The sequence below is a fragment of the Musa acuminata genome, chromosome BXJ2-1 (genome assembly GCF_036884655.1).
Source record: "Musa acuminata AAA Group cultivar baxijiao chromosome BXJ2-1, Cavendish_Baxijiao_AAA, whole genome shotgun sequence".
Classification (NCBI taxonomy): domain Eukaryota; kingdom Viridiplantae; phylum Streptophyta; class Magnoliopsida; order Zingiberales; family Musaceae; genus Musa; species Musa acuminata.
The window spans coordinates 10,339,745-10,352,335 of record NC_088338.1 but is presented as its reverse complement, the minus strand read 5'-3'; the positions used below and the strand labels follow the sequence as shown (position 1 = coordinate 10,352,335).

Sequence of the window (12,591 nt, the reverse complement as noted above, 5' to 3'; positions counted from 1 at the left end):
AAAGAAAATGGGTTAGAGAAAATACCTCACGCGGGATCCACGTGCAATCATTTCAAAAAATACTTCATAACTAATGTAAATTATAAATAGATTTTACGAGCTCTGAACGGTTACATAACAAATGGTTCAAAATAATCCACTACAGATCAAACATCTCTCGTAAGTGTCCACATGACATAATCTTTATTTACAAGCCTAAAACGGTTATCAAACCAAACTAAAATGAAGTCATTAATTCTTCGACCGTCCTTCTATATTATGTATAAAACATAAATAAACCAAAAGACATAAAACATTACATTAAACATCGTGTTTATAATTTTATCCACAGAATGTCAGTATGTCACATATGGTATATTCTTATGCAACAACAATATAATAAGCACATCTAAATATACAGTAATAACAACTATTACTTTATCTTTATTTTATTGCGGTCAATATGATGATCCAACATCGAAAGGTTGATGGTAATCATTGACGAGCACATGAAGATTCATGGCATCTAAAGTCCCTGATTAGTGTTGAAGCAATGAGGCCACATTTTCCTCTTTGCATCATGCAATTTAAACATATATTTTACATTTAATATCGACATTGGTTCTACGTGAGATGTGATTTAGAACATTGATCATAAAAGACGCTGAAAACATATAAATGATTATATTAACCGTATTATAGATTTTTGCCAATATGCAATCGATGCATGATTACTATACATAATTTTACCCCCCTAAACAAGTCGAACATTAATAACTTGCATTATAAAGTAGCAACTTAATCGAGTGGTTAAGTCTCGTGTTTTACATTGATTATGTTATATACGAGTGTAATTAATTGTTAAAACAAAAAAAGAAAAACCACAGTGCATACTATGCTTGAGATAGATGGAGTTTGTATATGTTTTAAAAAGTAGTTGTTCTTAAAAATATTACTCGAATAAAATATTATAAAATTTATATCATGTTAAATACATACATCATCACACTATCATCATGTTTAATAACCCAATTAATTATCATATCATCTTCTTCCACAATTATATTATTACTAGATGCATGCTCCATATTTCTATAACCAATTTTATATTTTATATATGAAATATATTTGATGAGAGAAAATATCATCGATGTCTTTGTCAATTTAATATGATTTAAACTCATAGATTGTTCGAGGTGCTACAGATGGAAATGTCAAGCTCACATATGTCACATACAATGAAAACTAAGGTCAAGAAGGGTTTCTTGACTTGATTTCTCTGATACTCAAATTAGTAATCCATCAAACCTCTGAATACAAACATTAATGGCAAAAAAAAAAGGTAAGTCCCCTCCTCATTTATATTACGAAGGTATTTTTATACCTGGTTGCAAGGGATAAAATATTTTATAAAATATTTCATGGGGGAAGAATACTTCATGAAATATTCTTTCAACTATTATCCATGCAGACAAATGGATGGAAGGTGATATCGATTTCATATAACAGTTACATATATCGGATAATGATTAGTCGATAATATATTTTTTATTCACGTCTTTCGTATAATATGTCAATTACACCCATTTTTAATATAGTTACTGTAGAATACTTGTGTTGCTTGAGTTGGCAATATAAAAGGAGAATTTGTATATGATTAACACTAATCAAGTGACTAATCTTTCTTTAGTTATTCCATTCTTTTCTTCACCAACATCCCATCATTTTTTAATAAAAAGAGGAAGAGCTTGAGAAAAAAGAATGAAAGGTAGATACCACTTGAAATAAACATAAATTAGGAAATTTTTTGGGGCAATTGCCTAATGCCAAGTTACATCTTGGGAGGCAAAGTTTGATATTGAAAAATACCAAGACATCTTAAAAGGTGTAGGCAAAATATTAAGGAAAGGAATCTTAAAAGTATGTACTTGTGGGCAATTATTGATGGTTGGAGGTGACCATGGACATCATCATCTTGCCTATGCTAAGGTAGCATTTAATAACCCCATTGCTTTCCTTTCCAAAAACAAAACAAAGTAAAAGAGTCACAAGATTGGAAAATGCACAAAGAAAAAGTAGAAGGCATGGTTCAAGCAAGCTTGGTCTCTAAGCAAAAAAGCTCCACAACATTCCATTGGCCCCATTGAGACTTGTGCAAGCAAGTAGTCACACAAAGCAAAAAGCCAAGATGAGAAGGGAATACAATAGCAAAAAGTCATGCTAGATAATGCAATAGGATGGATCACTTGCATCTTCCAGTAAGCTTTTGTGGCTTTTAATGGAGCTCTCCTCCACCATTGTTGAGTTCAATCATCACCTAAAACTAATGCTTCTAATCAAGTCTTTTATTCTTATCCTTCTCTTTCCTCGACCACAATGCTAACTCATTCCACCTGAGATGAACTCAACCATGCAACCCACACTATTGCCTTGTAAAATGCATGCCAAGTTAAGAGTGAGCATTTCCACATGTACATTGATGCATTGCAAGTTGAGATTTTTGGTGTTATCAGAACCTATTACACTGGTTTTGTCTTTGAGAGATACAAAGCTAGCAAATATAGTATAGTTGTTGTGTTTGGTGCATGCATGCATAGCTGCCAATCTGTAGGTTTTACTCACAGACAGCAAATTTAATTCATCTTCTCCCAAATGATGGTATTTGGATCACCATATTGCCCAAGTATTCTTTGTATAGTAAGCTGAAATGATGGTTGAACATCCAAGATGCTTCTGTCTATTCGAGATTTAGGGTTTAGGATGCAAGAAGAAGAAGAAGTGCTTCAATTACACTTGCTCTTTCAATGGCCTATCATGGAGTACCAGCTGCTAAATTAGATCCCACCAAGTCTCCCTTTGCTTTGTTGATTCCCTCTCCAAATCTGCCTACATCTTCCTCCAGCCATCATTCTCTCGGCTCTATAAATACCCCCCCAAAGCCGACATCCACTGTCACACCACCAAGAAATTAACCTCTTTGAGTACTGTAGCTCGAGGGAGAGAGAGAGAGAGAAGATGAAGTGCATGGATCTTCCTGTCAGCTTCCTCATCATATTCTCCTCTCTTCTGTCTGTCGCGCAGTGCAGCGGCAGCGGATACCTCTACCCGCAGTTCTACCAGCATTCATGCCCGAGTGCTCAAGCCATCGTGCGGTCGGTCGTCGCCAAGGCCGTCGCCAGAGAAGCCCGCATGGCTGCTTCCTTGCTTCGCCTCCACTTCCATGACTGCTTTGTGAAGGTTTGGTCATCCCCTGTTCGAACTAGCCGAGCGTTAAGAGTGTCTTAATGCTACTGCTGCTGCTGCTGCTCGGTTTGTCAGGGCTGTGACGCGTCGCTTCTGCTGGACAGTAGCGGGACGATAACGAGCGAGAAGAGGTCGAACCCCAACCGGAACTCCGCGAGGGGGTTCGAGGTCGTCGACGAGATCAAGGCTGCACTGGAGAAGGAATGTCCGCGCACCGTGTCCTGCGCCGACATCCTTGCCCTCGCTGCAAGAGACTCCACTGTCCTGGTACGGTCTTCGTCTTCGAGAACTGTTGGAAAGCTTCCATGTCTTGGATTTTACGAGCATTTAGATTCTGTTTTGCTCTGTTCCTTCTGTTTTGGGAGAGAGTAGACTGGTGGGCCGAGCTGGGAGGTTCCGCTGGGGAGGAGGGACTCCATAGGAGCGAGCATTCAAGGCTCCAACAACAACATCCCCGCTCCCAACAACACCCTTCGGACCATCATCACTAAGTTCAACCTCAAAGGCCTCGACCCCGTCGACCTCGTCGCTCTCTCAGGTACGACACTGATCATGATCACGGCGACCGAGCTTTACGTGCCGAATCCGTGACGCGTCGCTGCATGAACCGATGGGTGCAGGCAGCCACACGATCGGGGACTCGCGGTGCACCAGCTTCCGGCAACGGTTGTACAACCAGACGGGCGACGGGCGACCGGACTCCACTCTCGATACGACGTACGCCGCGCAGCTGCGCCGCCGCTGCCCGCGCTCCGGCGGCGACCAGAACCTGTTCCCCCTCGACGCGCTGAGCCCCGGCAGGTTCGACAACCAGTACTTCAAGAACCTGGTTGCCAGGAAGGGCCTCCTCGCCTCCGACGAGGTCCTCTTCTCCGGCGGCAGCGCGACCACCATGCGGCTGGTGAAGTGGTACGCGGAGAACGAAGAGGCATTCTTCGCGCAGTTCGCCAAGTCCATGGTGAAGATGGGCAACATCACACCTTTGACAGGGAACAAGGGAGAGATCAGGAAGAATTGCAGGAGGATTAACCATTGAAATGGGTGTCGATGTGGCCTTCTATTGTCCCAGTCTTCTTCTTCTTCTTCTGCGTGCTCGATGGGTTGACTTCTTTGTGGCATTTCCTCTCCATATATATATAATCCAATAAATCTGGATTGAGAATGTTTGAGCGGACAAGTGGGGCTCACATGGGTCCCATTTGATCCAAATACATCATGCCTCCTTTCTTCGACAAACCACTAAGGGGTAAACCAAACAACACCCATAAGGCTCCTCTTTACTACCACACTTCTTCGTCACTTACTATAAACATAATATAAATATATACATTTTATTTTATTTATAACATCTGACTGATTCGAAAGAAAAACTTCGACGCACCCCAAAATATTTCCTTTATATGCGATGTGTTAAATCGGAATTGTATGCATTGAGGAGCAAAGAACATATAAAGCATCCGATTATGTATCCCAAAATATTTCTTTTATATGCAATGCGTTAAATCATGACATGAAATCATTAGAAGTATTCAAATAAGTCTTCTTTACATATTTATTAAACATTTATGAGGCCTTAAAATATATATTATATTTTTGAAATCGACAAGTCTTTATCCTGAAGCATGATGAGGACAAATAATATGATTATTATTTTTTGGTACATTAAATTAGCAAAAAATAGGTATGTAAAAACCCTAAATTGATGGTAAATTTTGATTTATATTTTGGTGGAATATATAAATATAAATATTATATATATATATATATATATATATTAAATCATGCCAAACAAAAATTATAATTCCAACTTTGAGACTTCTTCCAACGTATATGACTGTTGGAATGATGTTCGATCCACTATGGTCAAAATCCGTATCCTCTATCGAATGTTGTACTCACTGTCGCGTATAATTCATGTATTTATACCTTTATACATAAACAAAACGGATTTAGTTTTAGGGTTTAGCGTCGGCATCATCACGTCCGATCCATATTGGATTAGCGGGCTATCGGATCTACTGAACCGGCATATTGCGCCTCCCCTCTTTTTGGCGGGAACGCATCCGGTCTTTCCCGCCATATTCCTTGTGCTGTCTACTTTCTCCCTCCCACCCTATCTATCCCTTTACTGCTGCTCTTCTCCCATTACGATCCACCACGAATGGCTTCCTCCGATCTCTCACCCTCCTATGGTTGGTCTCTCTTTCTCTTTCTCTTCCTCTTCCTCACTCTGTTGTTTAATTTTCTTTCTCCACTCAAAGATCGAGCTTTTCGGCGAGTCGATGGCAATCTCGTCGTCCCGATCTGGTCTTTCCTCTAAAGATTCAATTTCATTTGCTTCTTGGTAGGTGCATCGTCCCCGGATGGCCGATCGAGCCCGATCGCCAACAGCAACTCTTCCCCGGCCAATGGAACCGCCGGGCGTGGTACCAAGCGGCGCCGACGGGCCCCCTCCACCAGCCCATACCCCTCGCCCGGCCCCTATCTGGCCCCTCCTTTGCCTCGCGCGGCCGCCGCAATGCCGTCCGCCGACGTCCCTCCCTCCTTTACCCCCTCTAGCTCCCGCCGCCGGTTGAGGCGCCATGAGACGGTGACCCCCTCCACTCCCATGTCCGCCGACGAGAGCTTCCCCCCGTCCTCCGAGGCTGGGGACGATTTTGACCCGGTGGACCCTGAGTACGCGGACTCCACTCCCGTGTTCGTCTGGGGGACCAATATCAGCGTGCAGGACGTGAACGCGGCCATCCTCCGTTTCCTCCGCCACTTCCGTGACCCGAGGGAGACCGGTCGGGGGAACAGCCTAATGGAGGAGGGGAAGTACATGCGGGCCGTGCACCGCATCATGGAGTTGGAGGGCGGGGAGTCTTTGGACGTCGATGCCCACGACGTGTTCGATTACGATCCTGACCTCTATGGCAAGATGGTTAGGTATCCGCTCGAGGTGCTCGCCATCTTCGACATCGTCCTCATGGACTTGGTCGCTCGGATCGATCCGTTGTTTGAGAAGCACATACAAACTCGGATTTTTAATCTCAAGTCCTCGGTGTGCATGAGAAATCTCAATCCCTCTGGTATTACCACATTCTTCATCTTGTTTTCCTTGTTGCTAAACTTCATGTCAACGCTCTTATAGTTCGGTGTTTGAATGAATGTGTTGTTTCTTGGTTTCGTTAGACATCGAGAAGATGGTGTCTGTGAAGGGGATGATAATTCGGTGCAGCTCCATAATACCTGAGGTTAAGGAGGCTATATTTCGTTGCCTAGTCTGTGGTCATCACTCAGAACCCATCCTTGTCGACAGAGGTATATGTTTGGCATGCTATTGGTGCACTTATATTCTTTGCAAGGTCTCTTTTTGATTGACCAAAATCATATCCCCAATTACCGGTAAACTTTGATCATATTCGTGTGTGCATAATGGGAAGAACTAAATCCTGTGCCTTTGACGTGCTTTTGTTTTTTGATGCGACTAACACTAATTGAAATGCTAGTTCCTCGAATAAAAAGTTTACCCATCTTTACTTTCAAATGGAACTTCTCTTGTAGCTTTTCTGTGCAATACTTGGAACTCAAATTTGTGACATCTCATTCAAGGATGACTAGATTTGGCTGTTAAGATGTGATATGCGCTCTTTCAAGAGCTCAATTACGAGCTTCATTGAGAGCCTAGACAAGCTTGAGGAGCTCTTTGATTTTGCAAACTGCACGCTGATTTCCTTCTGCCAGTATTAGTGTTAATATATATTTTTTATGTGTTTGACTAACATTAATGATCTTTCGTCTTATTCACGTACGAGTAGATTTAATTGCTTCTGTCTACTTATGGGGTCCGCTAGAACCTAATGGAAAGTGTGGGCCTGTACCCTCGATTAGATATTGTATTTTCATATAAGAAAATGATGCATGACTCTCAATCATCTACAGTGTGGGCTTTTAGAGAGTCTAGAAGTCTTCCTCTGCATTTGATTGTTTGCCATAGTACTATTCACTATTCAGATTAACTTCTTTGACAATAGTTAATTGGACGAATACTATTTGGATTGCCTTTCTCTGACTATATCTTATTGCATGAAAGCTCTGTCAAGTTTTGACCGCTACCAATAATTTAAAAGCATAGAATGACAAATATGACAGGGTTTCATTATTTTGTCTACAACCCCCTAAACTGGAATTATTGAAATATATATACCAGCTTAAGCTTTTAGAAAATGTAGCATAGTTGAAGATTAATCAATTGTTTGAAATAATTATTGGTTTAAGCTTTTAGATAAGTTACCATTGGTTGAAATTTCAACAAGCAGCAGAGACAGAGGTCCTATGTTCCAGGCCTCCTCATACGTCTCTCTATCAGGTCGTTCAACCAGCAAAAGACATTAGTTTTGTGTCAAAAAGTTATTAAACCCATTACGTATACAGTTTGTGGCCATAACATAACTTACCAAAACTAATCCTTTTGGAAAGACCTTGTGATATATATATTTTAAAAACAGAAACCTGCAGTACAACCTAAAGAAGCAGCAGTAGTCATAAACTGCTTGTTAAATTTATTTCTCAACTCTGAATACAGAAACCACAATAATTGTCTATACTTGATTAACTATACAAAGCTAGGGAACAAGGTGCTAGGATGGTGAACAAATTGTTACACTCGTGTCCGTGTTTTTGTAAAACTGAGTCATTCCAATAAATGCCACTTCATGGAACAAATATCTTGTTGCTGGCACAGGCAAGTTCTCAAGTTTTCCCTGGTTCACATTGGAGTTTTGATCCCTTATAATCAGTTTGAAATGGAACTAATGTGGTAAAGTTGCCTATCTATATGCGGATTATATGTTATCCAATGACCTATAAAGCTTCTTAGTTCCTAAAACTTGCTACCTCTCTAAGATCTCTAGATCAGGATTATGGTTTGTAAATACCATAACATAATAGATTTCCTTTGAATCTCCATTGTGTAGTTTTGTCAATATTGTAACTTCATTCTTTCATTTGTTCATGATTCTTCCTTTTTAAAAAAAAAAATTAGGACGAATAAATGAACCTACTAGGTGTGGAAGGCAGGAATGTCTGGCCATGAACTCGATGACTCTGGTTCACAATCGATGCAGGTGCTTCTTTAACAAGTGGTGTTTTTAGTTGAATTTGCTTATGGAATGAGACATTAAACATACGGCCTCTCATGGCTTCTATTGTGAAAACCAGATTTGCAGATAAACAGATTGTGAAGTTGCAGGAGACACCAGATGAGATACCAGAAGGAGGGACTCCACACACTGTCAGTATTTTGATGCATGACAAACTTGTGGACTCTGGAAAACCTGGAGACAGAGTTGAGGTCAGTAGGGAATTTATATCTTCAAGTTCTCTATATACACCTCATTTCATGTCATCTCTCCTCTTTCGTTGAAAATGTTAATTTTCCTAATTATTTTTTCATGATGGTAGATTACGGGTATATATAGAGCAATGAGTGTCAGAGTAGGGCCAACTCAGAGGATGGTAAAGTCTATATTTAAGGTAATTCTATAGGTCGTCATACATATTTTTCTTAGTACTTACTCTCTTTTTTCTGTTATCCATTTAACCTAGTCTTATGAACCTGAACCTAATACAGAATGTAATACTTGGAACATCATATTTTGAAATATTTGACTGCAGACGTACATCGATTGCCTTCATTTAAAGAAGACAGATAAGTCTAGGCTTCACATAGATGATCTGATGGATGTTGATAATAGTTCCAATAGCAGGACTATCGAAGATGATACTCCTGATTATCAAGATAAGGTGTTTATTTATGCAATTGTTCCTTTCTAAATCTCACATCTCCTTGATGCTTTTTGTGCCTTGCAATATTTAACAGAACTGATATATGCTTGTTGGAGCTTTCAGGTAGATAAACTAAAGGAGCTATCGAAATTGCCTGATATATATGACAGGCTAACCAGGTCCCTGGCGCCAAACATATGGGAATTGGATGATGTGAAAAGAGGTCTTCTCTGCCAGGTTTCTTTATTTTCAGATGGTATTTTAGTTTCATACTAAGAATGATTGAACAGAAATTTATATTACAATGTCTGCAGCTGACAATTACTTAATGTCATTCTAGCTTTTTGGGGGCAATGCACTTAAGCTCGTATCTGGGGCTAGCTTCCGAGGTGACATCAATATCTTGTTAGTTGGAGATCCTGGGACCAGTAAATCTCAGCTGCTCCAGTACATCCACAAACTTTCTCCACGAGGCATTTACACAAGTGGGAGAGGGAGCTCTGCAGTCGGTTTGACTGCTTATGTTTCTAAGGACCCAGAGACTGGTGAAACTGTAAGCAAGTCTATCTACTCCTTGGTGCTCTTTTTGTGAACCTCAAATTTGACCTCTGGATTTTTCTGCAGGTTCTTGAAAGTGGTGCATTGGTTTTGAGTGACAGAGGTGTTTGCTGTATTGATGAGTTTGATAAAATGTCTGAAAATGCACGCAGCATGTTGCACGAGGTACTAAAATTTTTGAACCATGCACAGTTGAACTTGTCTTAAGCTCTCCAGGAAACTTTATTGATGACTTTGAGTTTATCCTAACATAGAAACTGTATGCACTTTCTTCAGTTTCCTGCATGTTGATTATTTTACCACAATTATGTTGATGACAGAACACCAAATTGGTTTTCTAGGTCTCGTTTCAAATCTGGTATCTTTATGAAAGTTTGGTTAATCAATCTTATTTAGTAATTATATGCTATTTATCTTTGGAATCTTGATTAGTCCAAAGCCTTTTTCTAACTAACTATATTCAATTAAATTTTAATGACACTGATACTTGAAGTTTATTCAAGTTATTGTGAAACTCATATATGTGCTTTTCTTCTGGAAATTATTGCACTATATATCTGAATGCATGCAGGTAATGGAACAGCAAACTGTATCAATTGCAAAGGCTGGAATAATTGCTTCTTTAAATGCCAGGACTTCAGTCTTGGCTTGTGCAAATCCTAGTGAATCTCGTTATAATCCTCGGCTCTCAGTGATTGATAACATCCACCTTCCTCCGACATTGCTTTCCAGGTGAGAAGACAGTGTTGCAAAAAGATGAAGAACCAGACATCTTGCACTGTATCATTATTTTACTGATGCTAAATTATGTTTGCCAGGTTTGATTTGATTTATCTGATTTTGGACAAAGCGGATGAACAAACAGACAGACGTCTGGCTAAGCATATTGTCTCTTTGCATTTTAAAAATCCTGAGGTTGGTTGATTTTCTTTTATATGTTAATTATCTGCTGCCTTCAAATTTGACTTTATTTGGTGCAACAAGAATTCAAAAAATATGTGGTGAATGGTTTTCTGACTGGTAAAAATCTGAATAGATTATACATTTACTGGAAAGTCTTTGGAAGATATTCACAAAAAGAGAGTGGACAAGAAAACTACTTACAAAAATTGATAATTCAAAAAAATAAAGGAAAATAAGGGAGCCTATTTGCTAACTCTTAACAGCTTTCTAATTGCATTATTCCATTTATTATGTCATCTTTTGATGGGGTTTCTATTCTCCCTGTTGAATCTGCAGACAGTAGTGCAGGATGTTCTTGACCTTCCTACCTTAGTTGCATACATCAGCTATGCAAGGAAGCACATTCATCCACAGATATCTGATGAAGCTGCTGAAGAATTGACACGCCAGTATGTTGAAATGAGGAAAAGAGGAAATGCACCAGGAAGCCGGAAGAAGGTAACAACTTGCTACATCTACACTGAGAATTATTCTGCTGCACTGACTTGCCTGACCATCTTTGACTTCCGTGGATAGGTTATTACTGCAACAGCTAGGCAAATTGAGAGCTTAATTCGCCTTAGTGAAGCATTAGCTCGCATGCGATTTTCAGAATGGGTATGCAGAATCTCTGGAATAGACCTTATTTTGTACTATTAGCAACGGATATAGTTGTGGGTTGTATGATGGAATGGTTGAATTTGACAATATTCATAGGTTGAAGTTCGAGATGTGGCAGAAGCATTTAGATTGTTGGAAGTTGCATTGCAGCAATCAGCAACAGATCATTCCACTGGTAGGGAAACACTTCCGATCATTTTATTTCTTTTCTGTTCTTTTTCTTTTTCAAGTGTCTAGTTGATTTTTCTGGGATGTCAACCTCTGACACTGACTTCTCGCTAAAGGGACTATTGATATGGATCTTATCATGACTGGAATCTCTGCAAGCGAAAGGACTAGACGTGAGAATCTAGTTGCCGCAACGCGCAACCTTGTAATGGAGAAGCTGCAACTTGGAGGACCCTCAACTCGATTAACAGAGGTATATAAGCTTATCCTTTTAGTTGGGATAATCACAGTATTTTGTTCCTTAAGCTGAAAGTGTCAAATATGCAGTTGCTGGAAGAGCTCAGGAAGCAAAGTTCTATTGAAGTTCACCTCAATGATGTAAGTTGCAGCTCGATGTCCTCCTAATACATCTACAAAAAAAAGCTTGAGGATATAGAGTTCACTTTTGAAGTTTTGTGGAATCAAGCATGAGAACAGAATTAATGCATTTTCATTTGTAGTTCAACCTGATAACATGTTGAATTCCATCAAATAGTTTCAACTAGGAATAATGACACAGACACCAACCACTTGGTATATTTGGCTGCCCCTGATGCTAACAGTTGCTATTTTGTAATTTGGCAGTTGCGTAATGCACTTGCTACTCTCATGAGCGAGGGAGTGGTCGTTCTTCATGGAGACTGTGTCAAGAGGATATGATGAATCTGCTACAAATATAGCCTCCTATTGCCTCAACTGGTTTGAAGCTTTAATACAAAACCCAGTAGCTTATCGGAAACTGGAGATGCTGCTACTGCATTTCTGGCTGCGAAGTTGGGAGCTTTAACTGGCCTGTATGAAGAAAATTCCAGTTGTTTCTATTGATTTGTCAGCAGCATAGATAATTATAGCTATATCTTGATCATTGAAGTGTTACTAAAGAGTAGTCAGTTGTAGGAACTGTAATGATCTTTTTTTTTTATTAGGGAGTCACGCTAGTTTCTTGGTACATAATGTCTGGTTTGCATTATTGATAGGTCCTTTCAACATGCTAACTGCCTCACCAGTTCATCTTTTGTTGTGTTAATTTTGTTGACTAAAAGTCTTAACTCCTGTAATAGTTTCATGTACCTGGAATTGAATGCTTATTGATGTCTAATCCCATGAATGTTTCAGGTGTAAAACCAAGCAATTCTATGTAGTACATGTATGGCAACCTAGTTTATGATGAATGCATTCAGATCTGCACTAGTATTCAAAGAAATGAATGCAGGGTTGGTTACTTGGTCCCTCTTGAATTATTTGACTTTCTTACACTCCAATTTTGGTCTA

The 12,591-nt window shown here is 39.7% G+C and overlaps 2 protein-coding genes across 2 annotated transcripts; both read left to right on the top strand.

Annotated features, from left to right (window-relative positions):
- Window positions 1-2,803: 2,803 nt before the first annotated feature.
- On the top strand, window positions 2,804-4,502 carry LOC103997539 (peroxidase 72). Its single transcript, XM_009418790.3, has 4 exons — window positions 2,804-3,216; window positions 3,298-3,489; window positions 3,595-3,760; window positions 3,843-4,502. Exons 1-4 carry the CDS (start codon window positions 2,995-2,997, stop codon window positions 4,256-4,258), a joined length of 996 nt encoding a protein of 331 aa, XP_009417065.2. The 5' UTR covers window positions 2,804-2,994; the 3' UTR covers window positions 4,259-4,502.
- Window positions 4,503-5,301: 799 nt separating this feature from the next.
- LOC135598876 (DNA replication licensing factor MCM4-like) lies at window positions 5,302-12,442 on the top strand. Its single transcript, XM_065093292.1, has 18 exons — window positions 5,302-5,414; window positions 5,571-6,293; window positions 6,397-6,525; window positions 8,249-8,330; window positions 8,425-8,557; window positions 8,668-8,739; window positions 8,881-9,009; window positions 9,115-9,228; window positions 9,332-9,544; window positions 9,616-9,714; window positions 10,121-10,281; window positions 10,368-10,464; window positions 10,789-10,950; window positions 11,029-11,109; window positions 11,209-11,287; window positions 11,397-11,533; window positions 11,608-11,658; window positions 11,905-12,442. The coding sequence occupies exons 1-18, from the start codon at window positions 5,384-5,386 to the stop codon at window positions 11,977-11,979; spliced, it is 2,568 nt and encodes an 855-aa protein (XP_064949364.1). The 5' UTR covers window positions 5,302-5,383; the 3' UTR covers window positions 11,980-12,442.
- The last annotated feature ends 149 nt before the right edge of the window (window positions 12,443-12,591 follow it).